At 62.3% G+C, this 12,355-nt stretch overlaps 1 protein-coding gene across 6 annotated transcripts in view; it reads left to right on the forward strand.

Annotated features, from left to right (window-relative positions):
- RIMBP2 (RIMS binding protein 2) overlaps positions 1–12,355 on the forward strand; it is a 220,841-nt gene that overhangs the window by 155,471 nt on the left and 53,015 nt on the right. For all 6 annotated transcript variants that reach the window (XM_037817065.1, XM_037817066.1, XM_037817067.1 and 3 more), the window contains exons 12-15: positions 944–1,095; positions 2,131–2,538; positions 3,904–4,050; positions 10,370–10,528. In XM_037817065.1, coding sequence (XP_037672993.1) covers positions 944–1,095; positions 2,131–2,538; positions 3,904–4,050; positions 10,370–10,528 — 866 coding nt within the window. The remainder of the gene's footprint in view (positions 1–943; positions 1,096–2,130; positions 2,539–3,903; positions 4,051–10,369; positions 10,529–12,355) is intronic.

The raw sequence follows: 12,355 nt of genomic DNA on the forward strand, positions 1-12,355 counted from the left end.
GCGTTGGATGGGCTACAGGCGGGCACTGGAGCGAATCCTGCTTCCGGCACACGAGAGCTGAGTGCCAGCCTCGTTTGCGGATGAGGACGTGCTGCCCTTGCAGGACGGCTGGGACGTGAGGAGGAGCACTGGACACGGCAGACCCTCAGTGAATGGCCACGGCCCTCAGGAGCCTGTTGTTGTGAAGCCCCTGCAGCTCTCCTCCTGTAAACTACAAATACGCTCCTTTCTAAATTAAAGTAGCATTTTGAAAGAGGAAGATTTGGGGGGCTTTGCACCAGAGTGTCATAGCGCAGGGTGGTGACCGGGGACGCCTTCTGCGGGGTCTCCTGAGCACAGGTCAGGATGGCTCCAGGCCCCCCAGCTCGTGCCACCGAAAAGCCCGGGGCCAGAGCTCGATCCGGTCAGCACTGGATTGTGAGGGTCAAACGACGTCATCAGAACCCAGGCACACCCCATCTTTTGGTTTTTCCCCCTTCTGGGATGAGGACCAGGCTGGCAGTGTCTCAGTCCACTGGATGGGGCAGGGGTGGAGGATCTGTCTTTCCTCTTCCAAACTGTTCCCTCCTGCCCATTTCCCACCTGGTCACCGCAGACCCCGGGAAGGGGGCAGAGCTGGCTGTGTCCAGTCACGCAGACCAAGATCAGGTGAGGAGGGGGATCTGCAGGGACAGGGTTTCCAGGAAAGGATGAGTAAATGCTTAGTTTTCAAAAGGAAAGTGCACCTGCCCGTCTTGGCTCCGGCGGCCTCCCCACCGTTTTCTGCTTTGCTGCCAGCGCCCTGTGCTCCCCCCCTTTTCCCGGGCCACTCACACAGGTGACCTCGTGTCAAGTTGGGGCACGTGGGAACAGGCCACCGTCCGACCTCCATGGCGTGAGCAGCTGCCCCTGCACCCGTGATCACGCCGTGCCTGAGAGCGTCTACGCCCTTCTCTCCGTGCAGGCCCTCCGGCCCCCCCACAGGACGTCACCGTGCAAGCTGGGGCCACCGCAGCCACCGTGCAGGTCTCCTGGAAACCGCCCACCCTGACGCCCTCGGGGCTGTCCAACGGGGCCGACGTGACCGGCTACGGCGTGTATGCCGAGGGGCAGCGGGTGAGCTTCCGCGGCCGGGGCTGTCATGGTCTGAGCCCGCAGGGAGGGGCCCAGGCTTCGTCCTTTGCAGAGCAGAGACTCGCTCTCTGCAGGAGGGACGGCCAGAAGCATCCCCCTTCCTCGGCGCCCCCCAGGACTTCCCCAGCATTTATACCTCCCTGGCACCCATCCCAGCAAATCCCAGTGCTGTTAGCCCCTGCTCATTTTTGGTCCCTTCCTCGTTTCCAGCATTCTCTCCACCTCCCTTCCCACCCCGGACCCCGCCCAGCCCTGGGCTTTTCTCCTCCCCCCAGAATTAAAACAGCAGCCAGTGCTCCCTGACTGGCACCGCTGCTTGGCAGGAGGGTAAAGGTGAGCCCCCCGAGGAGACACTGCAGGCTCTGCACGCTAACTCCGAGGACAGCTGTGCCCCGCAGTCCTGTCCTGGGGGGGATCCCCCTTCTTTCCCCTCCCCACCGTGCCCCCACCCGGTCCCAGGGCCTGAAACACACACACACCCCTGGGGGTGCTGCCTGCTGGCTCGCTTGGTGCTCCGGAAAGGACACCCAGGGGGCTCTTTCCAGTCTGTCCTGCCCCTCAGCTCCAGCAGGAACCAATCTTCTTCTTGTTTTTTTTTTTTTTAATTTTTATTATGGTAACAAATACAAACCCAAATCTCCCACGCTAACCACTGTCATGTCCGGTCCTGTGGCGTGAATTGGTCACTGTGTTGAGCCACCATCACCACCATCCTTTGCCAAAACCCTTTCATCACCCCAAACAGAAACCCTGTACCCATGAGCAGCCTCTGCCCCCCAGCCCCTGGCGCCCCCGGCCCACCTTCCGTCCCCGGGACTCCGCTCCCTCTCGGTCCGCCTTGCCTCCCGCCCCTGGGGCCTGGGCGCCCTCTCCTGACCTGGGCGGGAAGGGGTTGGAAGGGGGCTTGTGGCTCCCCTGGCTCCTTGGGGGCTCCCCGGCCCAGCCTGCGCTGAGGGGGAGGCCGAGGGCCCGGGTCCTGGGCGGCGGGCGCGGCGCTGACGGGTCTCGTGTGCGCAGGTGGCGGAGGCCGCGTCCCCGTCGGCGGTGGGCACGGCCGTGGAGCTGGCGCGCCTGCGGGGCCTGGGGGCCGCGGCCGTGACCGTGCGCACCCTCTCGGCGCAGGGCGAGTCCGCCGACTCCGGCGCCGCCGCCGTGCCCCCCGGCCTGCTGGTGCCGCCTGCCCCGAAGCCGCCAGCGAGCGCCGGAGGCCCCGACGCGGGAGACGAGCCCGCGGGCCCCCGGGACGCGCCCTGGGAGCCGCCGCGCGCCCCGGGCCCCGCCACGCTGGAGCCGCCCCGCGCGCCCGGGAGGCGCTCGCCCTCGCCCAGCCGCGTCCTCCCGCAGCCGCAGGGCGCCCCGCTGCCCAGCACGGTGGCCAAGGCCATGGCCCGCGAGGCCGCGCAGAGGGCGGCCGAGAGCAGCCGGGTAAGGCCCCCGCGCCCACTGAGGGAGCCCTGGGGGCGCCGGCGTCTCCGGGTCCCGCGGGTAGCGCCCCCCTGGGTGGGACGGGCCGCCCCGTGCTGCGCAGTGAAAACCTGGTTTTATTCCACGTTTTGCACCCGGGTCACCTGCCTGGCTTAGCAGAGGGGCGTGAGGCACCCCAAGCGCCTTGGGTCAAGGGGTGGGAGGGTCCCATTTGCAGAGTTCTAGCTGGCGCGTGTGTGTGCACACACAACGTGTAGATCCATATGTGAAGACACACACAGCCCGCGCACACACGTATAGCTGCATGCTTGGTGCAAGAACTTCCCTGGTCTGTAGGGAGCCTGGGGACTGTGTTCCAGGTGACGTGTGCAGTAAGACGGGGAGTTCTGAGGAGCTGCCTAGAGCGCTTGGCCGCCCTCCAGGGCTGGGGGAGGGGGGTATCTGCTGCCGGGTCACCTCCCAGCCAGGGACGAGCCCGGCCTCTTTCTTCCGCATCCACCCACTGCAGTGGCTTCTGAGATGTGATGTACCACGTTCCCCTCTGAGCTCAGGGCCCTGAAGGGAGCTCGGCCACTAGGGTCCAGCCTGGAGGGGTCACCAGGGCGGTGACCCCCACGGTGCCTTTTCTGAGATGCAGGTGGCGGGGCCCCCACTGTGCTGGGTGGGGGCATGGGTGGGCACAGCCTCAGAGGCCAAAGGTGATGACCCAGGCCACGTCGAGGGGGGCAGGGCGACACGGGCACCCAGGCCTCACTGGGGGCGGCTCCCCCAGGCTCCCGCCCGACGCCACCTCAGGGACTATGGACCCCAGGCCGGCAGTGCTCTTGCTTCTCTTGAAATACCGGAAGTGCCAATACTGAACAAACACCTGCACCTCCAGCAGGAGAGCTCTGCTCCTCCTGTGCCCCTTGGGGTGGAAGGCCCCCAAGGGGAGGCCTGCAGAGGCCTGGGGAGGAAGGTAAAGGCTCCCCCCTCTCTCAGATTGAAGGCCCGCAAGCGTGTTGGATGGAGGGAGGTGAGTGTCTGTATCTGAGTTCCTTCAAGCAAAGTCGGTGGAGAATCCTGAGACGCCCGGGGAGGGAGAGGCCGAGGATTGGGTGGCCGAGGGGGCTGTGGATAGCAGCGTGGGCAGCAAGGCAGCGTCGGGAGAGCCTGCACCAGGGGCATCCTCCGGGTCCCCTGCCTGGGCTCCTCTCTGTGTTTGCCCTCAGGGAGGCTCCAGGGTCTGGCAGGGGACGGGGGTCATCCCCAGAAGACCTGTGGTGCCCGGATGCCCTCCTCTGCCAACCCCAGATGCCTCCTGTCTTCTCTCCCAGCCCCTCCTGACAGCTTCCGCTCATCAGTCCATTCCCTTTTCCATTCCAGTTAGAGAAAAGGAGCATTTTCCTGGAAAGGAGCAGCGGGGGGCAGTACGCAAACTCGGACGAGGAAGACGGCTACGGCTCCCCAGATGTCAAGAGGAGGGGAACGTCAGTGGACGACTTTCTGAAAGGCTCTGAACTTGGAAAGCAGGTGGGTGGCCGTGGGGGCTGTCCCAGGGGGTCGGCACGGATGTGCCACGCCTGGGACGGGCCCCAGAAAATCCGAAGACTTGGGCCCCATTTCCCCTGTGGGTCTATGGGAGAAATGAGATGTCAGGAGGGACTTACAGCAACCGCCGTTGAGTTTTAAGGTTCGGCTCTAACGGGGGCTGTGCGTGGACCCTCATTTGGGGGCACGTTTGGAGGCCTGCCCTCGCCCTCGGTGTCCCATGCTGCTGTGGCCACGGGCAAGGCCGGGTGAGGAAAATCCATAGGTGACCACTTGGCGTCGCGTCAGGCAAAACCTGCCATTTGTTTACTCGTTTTTGTTCATTGGGCACATGTTTGTTGAGTGCCTATTGTTTGCCAGCATCACGGGAGAAGGCAAAATAAAACAGTCGGCCTCCTGCCCGCTGTGACACAACGTCAGTACCTTCCCCACCGGGACTAGGCTCATCAGTAACAAATGCGCCCAATTTGATTTTATCAAATGGTGTGAAGGCTACTGGTGACAACGGGAGGATCGGGAAGCCAAAGGCCTGGAGAGTCCTGAAATCTTGGGATGTCAGAGCCTGAAGCATTCACCGACCCTCAGCTCGTACTTAACAGCGAGGCAGCGCAGCAGTGCAGACGAGCCTGGGGCCCTGGGATCCCACAGAGTCGGGGTCACAGCCTGGCCCTGACTCCAGGAGCTGCACTGGCTTAGGCAGGTCACCCAACTCCCCTAAGCCATCGGTTTCCTCATTTGTAAGATTGAAAAAATTCTCTTTCCACTAATTTTAACACAAGAAATGGAAGGTCAGCTAACAATGATTGAGATGACAAAGACATTTGTATTAGTTAGGATTCTCTAGGGAAACAGAATCAACAAGAGATAGCTGTAAGTATGGGATGTTATGAAAGTGTGTCATGTAACTCTGGGGATGCCCGAGTCCAAATTCTGAAGGGCGGGCAGCAAACTGGCAACTCCGGTGAAGGTGTTTGCTGAACTCCTCAGGAAATGCTTCACTGGTTAGCCGAAGAAGTAGTGAGGGTCCTCTCTCTGTCTTGTTTAAAACTCTTCAACTGATTGGATTAAATCCAGCTGATTGAATTCTGTCGTTGTGAAACACATGATATAATCAGTCCCAGCTGCAGCCAGTTGACTGATGATGTAATAAACCAGCTTGTTGGTTTATTAACCAGCCACAAATGTCCTCACAGTAATGGTTAGGCCAGTGCTTGCTTGACCAGATAGCTCGGTACCATCGCCTGGCCAAGTTGACACATGAACCCAACCATCACATTTAATTACCCCGCTTTGTAGGAAGTCTGAAGGTGGTTGCCACGTGGTCTCCGGTGCTCGATTATGTCACAGCTCTGGGTTTGTCTCTTCCATTCTCTTGGCCTTTCTCGCACAGTTGCAAAGTGGCTGCCATAGCTCCAATACCACACCCTCATAGTACAGCATCCCAAGAAGGAAGGAAGGAGTGGAGGTAACGATGTTACTGGGCAGCAGGGCTGAGGCCTGGGCCCCACCTTCCAGCTTGCAGCAGTAATTTGCAGACTGGGGTGCTTCACTTGCCAGGCCGGCGCTCTCCGCGCCCCAGAAATGACCGAGAAAGCTGTTACCACCGAAGAGGAAGAGGCTCTGAACAGTCATTCCAGAAAAGGGGGCTTCCCAGCCATGGCGCTGTGGATTTGGTGGGTACAAGAAGTCAGTGGCCATGGCCTGTGGCCGGGCAGAGTGGTCCCGATGGCCCGTGGCCACTGCTCACCGAGACTTTTCCTCCTCGGTGTTTCTCGGGAGCTCTGGGCAGCAAACCAGCTTGAGTGTGGGTCTTTGACGGCTCTTTTGTCTCTGGAAATGGTTCTGTGTTCACAAAGTGAATCTTACTGTTCAGAAGTACTGGGAGGAATGGAGCACACAAATGACTGCACCCTAATCCGCTTGCCCTAAGGAATTCTCAGACCAGTCCCCGGGTCCCCAGGGGCCCCTCAGAGGAGCAGACGTGCCTCGTGACCAGTAGCTTCTCTAAAAACCCCAAGCACCTCAGCACCCGCCAGAGGCCAGGCACAGCCACACCCTCTGCCCTCTCTCGTTGTTGCCCTCCACGGAGAGGAATGGGTGGTGGGGTTAGGTGCTTGTGCCATATCACACAGCAGGGAAGTGTCCACACGCACACACACACGCTGCAACTCAGTCCTGGCTCGGATGACTAAGTCCTGCATCCCTTTCCCCCCCGTGTTCACAGTAGTCAGTTGTGCAATGATAACTAGTGATTAGCTCTGAAATTCTTTGTTCACATTTGAAAATTGCTCTGCACACTCATTACAAAAAAATACGGCCAGTTTGGGTGAATTCCAGGAATACAAGGATGCTGTGATACTGGGGGATCTACTGACTTAATCCAGCGTAGTAACTGGGCTTAAGGAATGACCGTGTCCAGAGATGAAGAACACCACATGGGAGAATCAGACACCCGTCCCGGAGCTTGTCCCCTTTCCGCGGCCGCCTCCCGGCCTTCTCTGCCACCACGGCACTGGCTCTCTGCTCCGGCATTTCTCCGTCTTCCTGGTGGGCTCCTCCTCTGCCTGTCCTTCTCTGTAATTCATGGATTTGTGAAGCAAACGTCTTGTTTTAGAATGATGTCAGATTTACAGGAAACTTGTGGTGGTAGAACACAGGGTTCCCACGTGCCTCTCGCCGTTCCCCGTTCTGCGGAGTTGTTACTGTGGTACAGCTGTCGAAACTAAGAAAGCAATGCCGGTAGATCCTGTAACGTGATTTCCAGGACTTACCACGTTTCTAGGATTTCCGTGGACCACCCCGTGGTGTCCTCCGTCCAGTGTCAGGATCCACGTCGCGGATGGTCCTTGTGCTGCCCCAGGCTCCTCGGGTGTGTGCTGGTTTCTGGGTCTTTCTTTGCTCTTCCCAACTAGTCTGGTTTCCTCTGGAACATCCCTCAGTTGGGTTTTTCTGACTTTTCTTACAATCAGACTGGGGATGTGGACTGTTTGGAAAGATGCCACGGAGACGTGGTTCCTTCTCGTCTCACTGCATCGAGGGTGGGCCTGGCCTTCCGACACCTGGGTTCCTCGAGGAGCCGAGTCTCCTTTTCTCTCTGGAACTTCTCCTTTGGGGACATTACGTTCTGCCAGCACGTTGTCGGTCGTGTCTTTGCTGATGACCCCAGGTCTGTGCTTGGAGCTCTCCAGAGCATCACACACCTGCTCGGTTGGTGTCTCCACTTGGATGTCCACGGGGTCACCGGTCAGCCCCGAGACCCTCCCCAAGGTGTCCCCGTCCACCCGGTGCTGAGGCCAGAACCTGTGTCCCCCCTGCTCTTCCCTTGGCCCCCACGTCATCGCTGACCCCACTGAGTGCACTTCCTAAGCCTTTCTCCTCCATCCCCGTCGCCACCGTCACCTCCTGCCAGGACTTTAAAGGATCCCTTGTCTTCTCTGTTTCTGCTTTTACCTCCCTACAGTCCACACTCTGCTGTGTACCCAGATTTCTTTTAAAAATGCAAACTGGGTCCAGCCACTCCCCTGCTTAAAGCCCCGAGTGGCTTCCTGTTGAACTGAGAATAAAATGCATCTGCTAACTGACCTCCAGCCTGCAGCCCTGCGAGGTGGCCTGGCCTGTCTGAGCTCCCGTCACACCCCCTCGGCCTGTTCCAGCCACACGGGCATCTTCCAGTTCAGCACTGTCTGGCAGAATGTTCTGGAACGATGGAAACCTTCATCTGCATAATCCCAGTCATGGTGGGTGGCTGTTGAGTGTTGACAAGCAGCTACTGTATCGGAAAACCGAATCTTCAATTTCCCTTGATGTAAATCCGAGTAGCCCGTGCGGCGAGTGGCCGTGGTGCAGGAGACGGTGCTGTCCTCCCGTGGCAGCTCAGGCTCACTCCTGCTTCGGGGTCCCCACTGGTAGTCCCCTTGCTCGGGGCACCGGCCCGCACTCTGCCCACCTCGCCAGCAGCCCGGTGCTCTCCCGTGCGTCCTCCTGCTGGACCACGCGGCCGGGAGGGCAGAGGCCGCCCCTGGCGTCCGCCCGGGGCCGGTGTGCCGTGAGTATTTGTGAAATTAGCGAGGAAGAGAAGGGGGCGACAGCCACGTCTGCGCAGAGGAAGTTACCCGTTTCTCTGGATACTGCCAGCGCTTTCAAGGTTGATGCCTGAGGGGGCCTGGGAGAGCTCCGGAGGGGACGTCGAGGCTCAGAAAAGGAGGTGCAGAAGTGGAAACCTCGTGTGGGATTCCCCTTCTGCCGTGGAGAAGGGGCCTCCCTCATCCGAGGAGATTGAGGTTCGTTCCTGTGGTGGTGCCAGCCTCTTCTCTCCGCCTCCCCGGGCAGTGCCCGTCCGCAGAGCCCCTGCCGCTGCCCGCCCGACCCCACAGGGGCCTTCCCTGTCCCCGGAGAGCGCCTTACCTGCTGGGTTTGCCAGCCAAGAGCTGACACGCAAAGCCTTGTGTCCCCCAAGGAAGAGGCATCCGCACTCTCTGCCAGCCAGGACGGGGAGAGCTTGGACTTGGGGTGCCCCAGACCCGGCCCGTGACCCCGGCTCCATCGCCGACCAGCAGGGTCACCCATGCAGGCCCCCAGCCCCCCTCCCCAGGTGCCCCCCATGGCAATGGCGCCCACCCGCTCCTTCCAGTCCCCTCTTGAGGGCTGTGCCAGCGAGACCGAGCGCTCACAGCTGTGGGCACCTCCATGCATCTCAGGACGGACCCCTCATTCTTCCCTGGTCTCAAAGAAAGCGAGCGGCTTCTCACAGGGGTACCCCCCACTCGTCTGGAAAAACCGCCTTGAAATCGGATCTTCATTCACCTGAGGCCCCTGCCTTTTATGCTCCCCTCTTGGGGGCTGATTGAGGGGATTCGGGCCGGAGCAGCTCGCAGGCCTGTCCGGCACAGTCCTCAAGCCGAGGCTCTTCCCACACCCCCCACGGGCACCGAGCACCCGGAACGTTCTGCGTCGTGCCAGTGCTGTCGCCTCAGCAGGCCGCAAATGCACCATGGCTGGCGCGCTACGCGTCTCTGTCTCGGTTAGTTCTGGAAACGGGGTGTTTCCACAGGTCCATGGCAGGAGGTGCCGGGCACGTGCTCCCTGCCTTTGTCAGTGAAGGAAAGACGTGGTTCCGCGAGCCATTCAGGAAACCCAGTGTCTTCGGGAGGCATCGCCTGCTAGGCCGGAGCACGCCAGGGTGGGGGCTGGAGTTGGTGGGACTCCCCCTCCTGCTCTGCGGCCTCGGGCCGCTGGCTGATGGCGCCTTGTCTGGGAGCAGAGCCAGACCCGGCGGAGGCTGTGCCGCCGTGGTGGGGCCTCGGAGCCTTGGTGGGGTTCAACACGAGGGCCGTGCTCTGGGGTGCTGACCTTGGGCACCAGCGAGCTCTCGGGGCTCCCTGCTCTCGGGGGATGGGGTCCCCACCTCACGTGTGCCCCCTGCTTGCACCCCAATGCCTGGTGGCAGGGACCTCTCACCCGTGCCTGGCCGCTGGGCTGTCCACGTGTGCAGAGGGGAGGCTGTGCATGGAGAGCCTGCAGGCCAGTCCAGCGTGTGTGTGCGTGTGCGTGCGGAGAAAGAAATGCCCTGATGTACCCTGGGTGGAGCATCCATGCTGCTCCTGCCCTGTCCCCTCGCCTCTGTGGGCCACCCCCACCCCACACGCCTCTGCTGTACCCCGTCCGCCGTGGCCGTCTGAGCACACAGCCTCTGGCTCAGGCCTCTGTCCAGCTAGTAAGTTGGACAGACCGGTGGGACCCGGAGAGAGAACTTGGCCTGTGTTTCTGGTGGACTGAAAAGGGTTTGCTGCCCCACCCCGAGCCCTGGGTCTTCGGTGCCTGTTGCCACCTGGGCTCACACAGGGCCAGCCCCCTCCGGACCCGCCTGCCGTGGCAGCTCCCCTGCGCCCGACCCCGTTCCCCACTTCTAGGAAGAGGCACGCACACCAATGCATGCACGCCCACCCCTCCCCGTGCACCCCCTGCACACACACACCTGTGCATGCCCGTGCCTACCCATGCACACCCACACACCCGTGCACACTCACGCACGTCCATGCACACCCACAGCCCCCTACACCCCATGCACAGCCATGCAGCCCACACAAACCCACACCCTGCACACCCCCCACAGCCCACACACCCATGCACATCCCGCACACACACACACACGTCCACGCACACTCACTCCCATGCAGCCCACACGTCTCCAGGTGCATGAGCTCCCGAGGTAGCAAGGAAGCAGAAGGGGCCGGGGGGGAGAGCCGTGGGAAGCCAGGTGGTGTCGCAGGGTCACTGCTCAGTCTCGCTTCCCTGCCCCCAGCCCCCCTGCTGCCACGCCGATGGGTACCACACGGAGAGCAGCCGCGGCTCCGACCTCTCGGACATCCTGGAGGAGGACGAGGAGGAGCTCTACTTGGAGATGCAGCTGGACGGCGGGGGCCGGCGGCGGCCCAGCAGCACCTCGCACGGTGCCCTCAAGGTCGGTGGCTGGGCCTCCATGGTGCTCCCCAGGGGCTACCCTGTCCCTCGGCTGGGGCTGCTGAGGGGCCTCATGTGGAGCCAGGAGCAACCTGTACCTCCTGTCCCACTGCCCAAACGCCTGGGTGACGGAGTTCGGGGTCCCCCTCGGCCCCCAGGGAGGCACCCCGTGCTGCACCAGGAGTTGGAGGGACTAGGACAGGGGAGAGTCCACCCCAGCCCTAAGTGCCCGTCCCCGCGGGAGTCAGTGCCCGAGAGTGGACGAATCAGCTCAGTGACAGCCGGGGTTGTGAGCTGGTCCTGTCTCGGGGGCACGGGCGAGGGCAGGCGCGAGAGGGGGCAGTGCCCGTCAGAGGGGGTCCCAGCATGGAAGGGGCCTCCCCGGGCCACCTCCCACCATGAGACCCTCCCCCTCTACTCTCAGGGCAGGGGCCCCCGGGAGAGGAGCACGGAGCCGAGGGTCCCTCCTCGCCGTTGGGAGGGGTCCTGCCGCTGATCCCTGGCAGCGTGTTCTGGGTTTGGGGTGCCGGGTGGTTCTGGTCCCCACCCCAGCAGCCCCCAGCCCAGCACAGGAGGGGGACAGAGAGCAGACGAGGCGGGCCCCCGGGGGGCTTTCCCGGTGAGCGGAGCACTCAGGGGTCCCAGCTCTCCAGGAGCACCAGGTTGTGCGTCTTAAACGGTGGGCGGAAGGCGACGTCCAGTCCTGGCTGCCATCTTGGCGCCTGCTGGTATAGACGGGACTCACTCGGGATCTCCCACCAGAGACCCGGGCTGGGCCTTGGGATTGGGCGCGCGGCCGAGGACACGTCAGCTCTTGTGCCAACCCCGGGTGGCCGCAGCTCCTGCCGTTTCCTCCGCTCCTGACCCGCCGCCCCCACCCCTCCCGGCTCCAAAGGGTCCACTGTCGCGCCTCCCCAAGGGATGGAGCCTCAAGCTGCCCCGGGGCCAGTGCCAGCCCCTCCCCAAAATGCCCCACACTTTGCCCCAGGACCTGGAGCCGCCTGGCAGCGTCCGGGAGTCGAGAGGTTGCAAGGGGTACATGCACGATGCTGGAAGCCGCCTTCCGTCCCTTCCGTCCCTTCTGTGGTGCTTCTCCCTGTTAGGGGGGAAGATGCTGGGAGGGGACTCCCCAGCGCTGTTCAGCAGAAAAAGGACAGGCCACCTTCTCTCCCAGGGGTAAGGCTAGAAGGCGAGCGCACCCCTTACAGACCCCAGAGCAGGTTCAGGCCCCCACGCTCGCCCCCAGCCCCCCCGCCCCCTCCACCCTCAGCGGCAGCAGCCCCCGAGCCCATACACTGGCGGGAGGTGCCCGTGGACCCCTGGCAGGCTCCCGCTGCTTTGACCACAGGGTATTGTTCTATTTTTTATCAAAAATCAGTCTTCAGCACTTTAAAATCGGGAGCCTTTACATGTTGATCTGGATTTCCGGCTTCTCCGGAAATCACAGGCTCTGGCGATGCTGGCTGTCATGCCCACCTGGCGATGAGCGGGGCAGGGCGGCTTCCTGCTTGGCACAGGCACGTGCCCCCCGGCCCGTTCGCCATGTGTGCTGCCCGCCGGGCCCTGCAGCAGCCTGGGGTCACCAGCCCCTACTCCCTGGGTCATTCTTTCTGGCTGTTGTCCTCCACCCCGAGACGGGGCAGTGCTCCCTGGACGTGCAGCCTGGCCGTCCTATTAGCACGTGGGCGAGGGGCAGATGGGGTGCCCTCTGCCTGAGTGTGCACAGCTGCCTCCTTGCCTCGCTCACTGTGCCCCAGTGCCCCCACGGGGTGCGCCACAGCCCGCCCTCATCTTCCAATGCAAGAGGGAGAGCCGGGGGCGGGGGGTG

This window comes from Choloepus didactylus, chromosome 23 (genome assembly GCF_015220235.1).
Source record: "Choloepus didactylus isolate mChoDid1 chromosome 23, mChoDid1.pri, whole genome shotgun sequence".
NCBI classification, from domain to species: domain Eukaryota; kingdom Metazoa; phylum Chordata; class Mammalia; order Pilosa; family Megalonychidae; genus Choloepus; species Choloepus didactylus.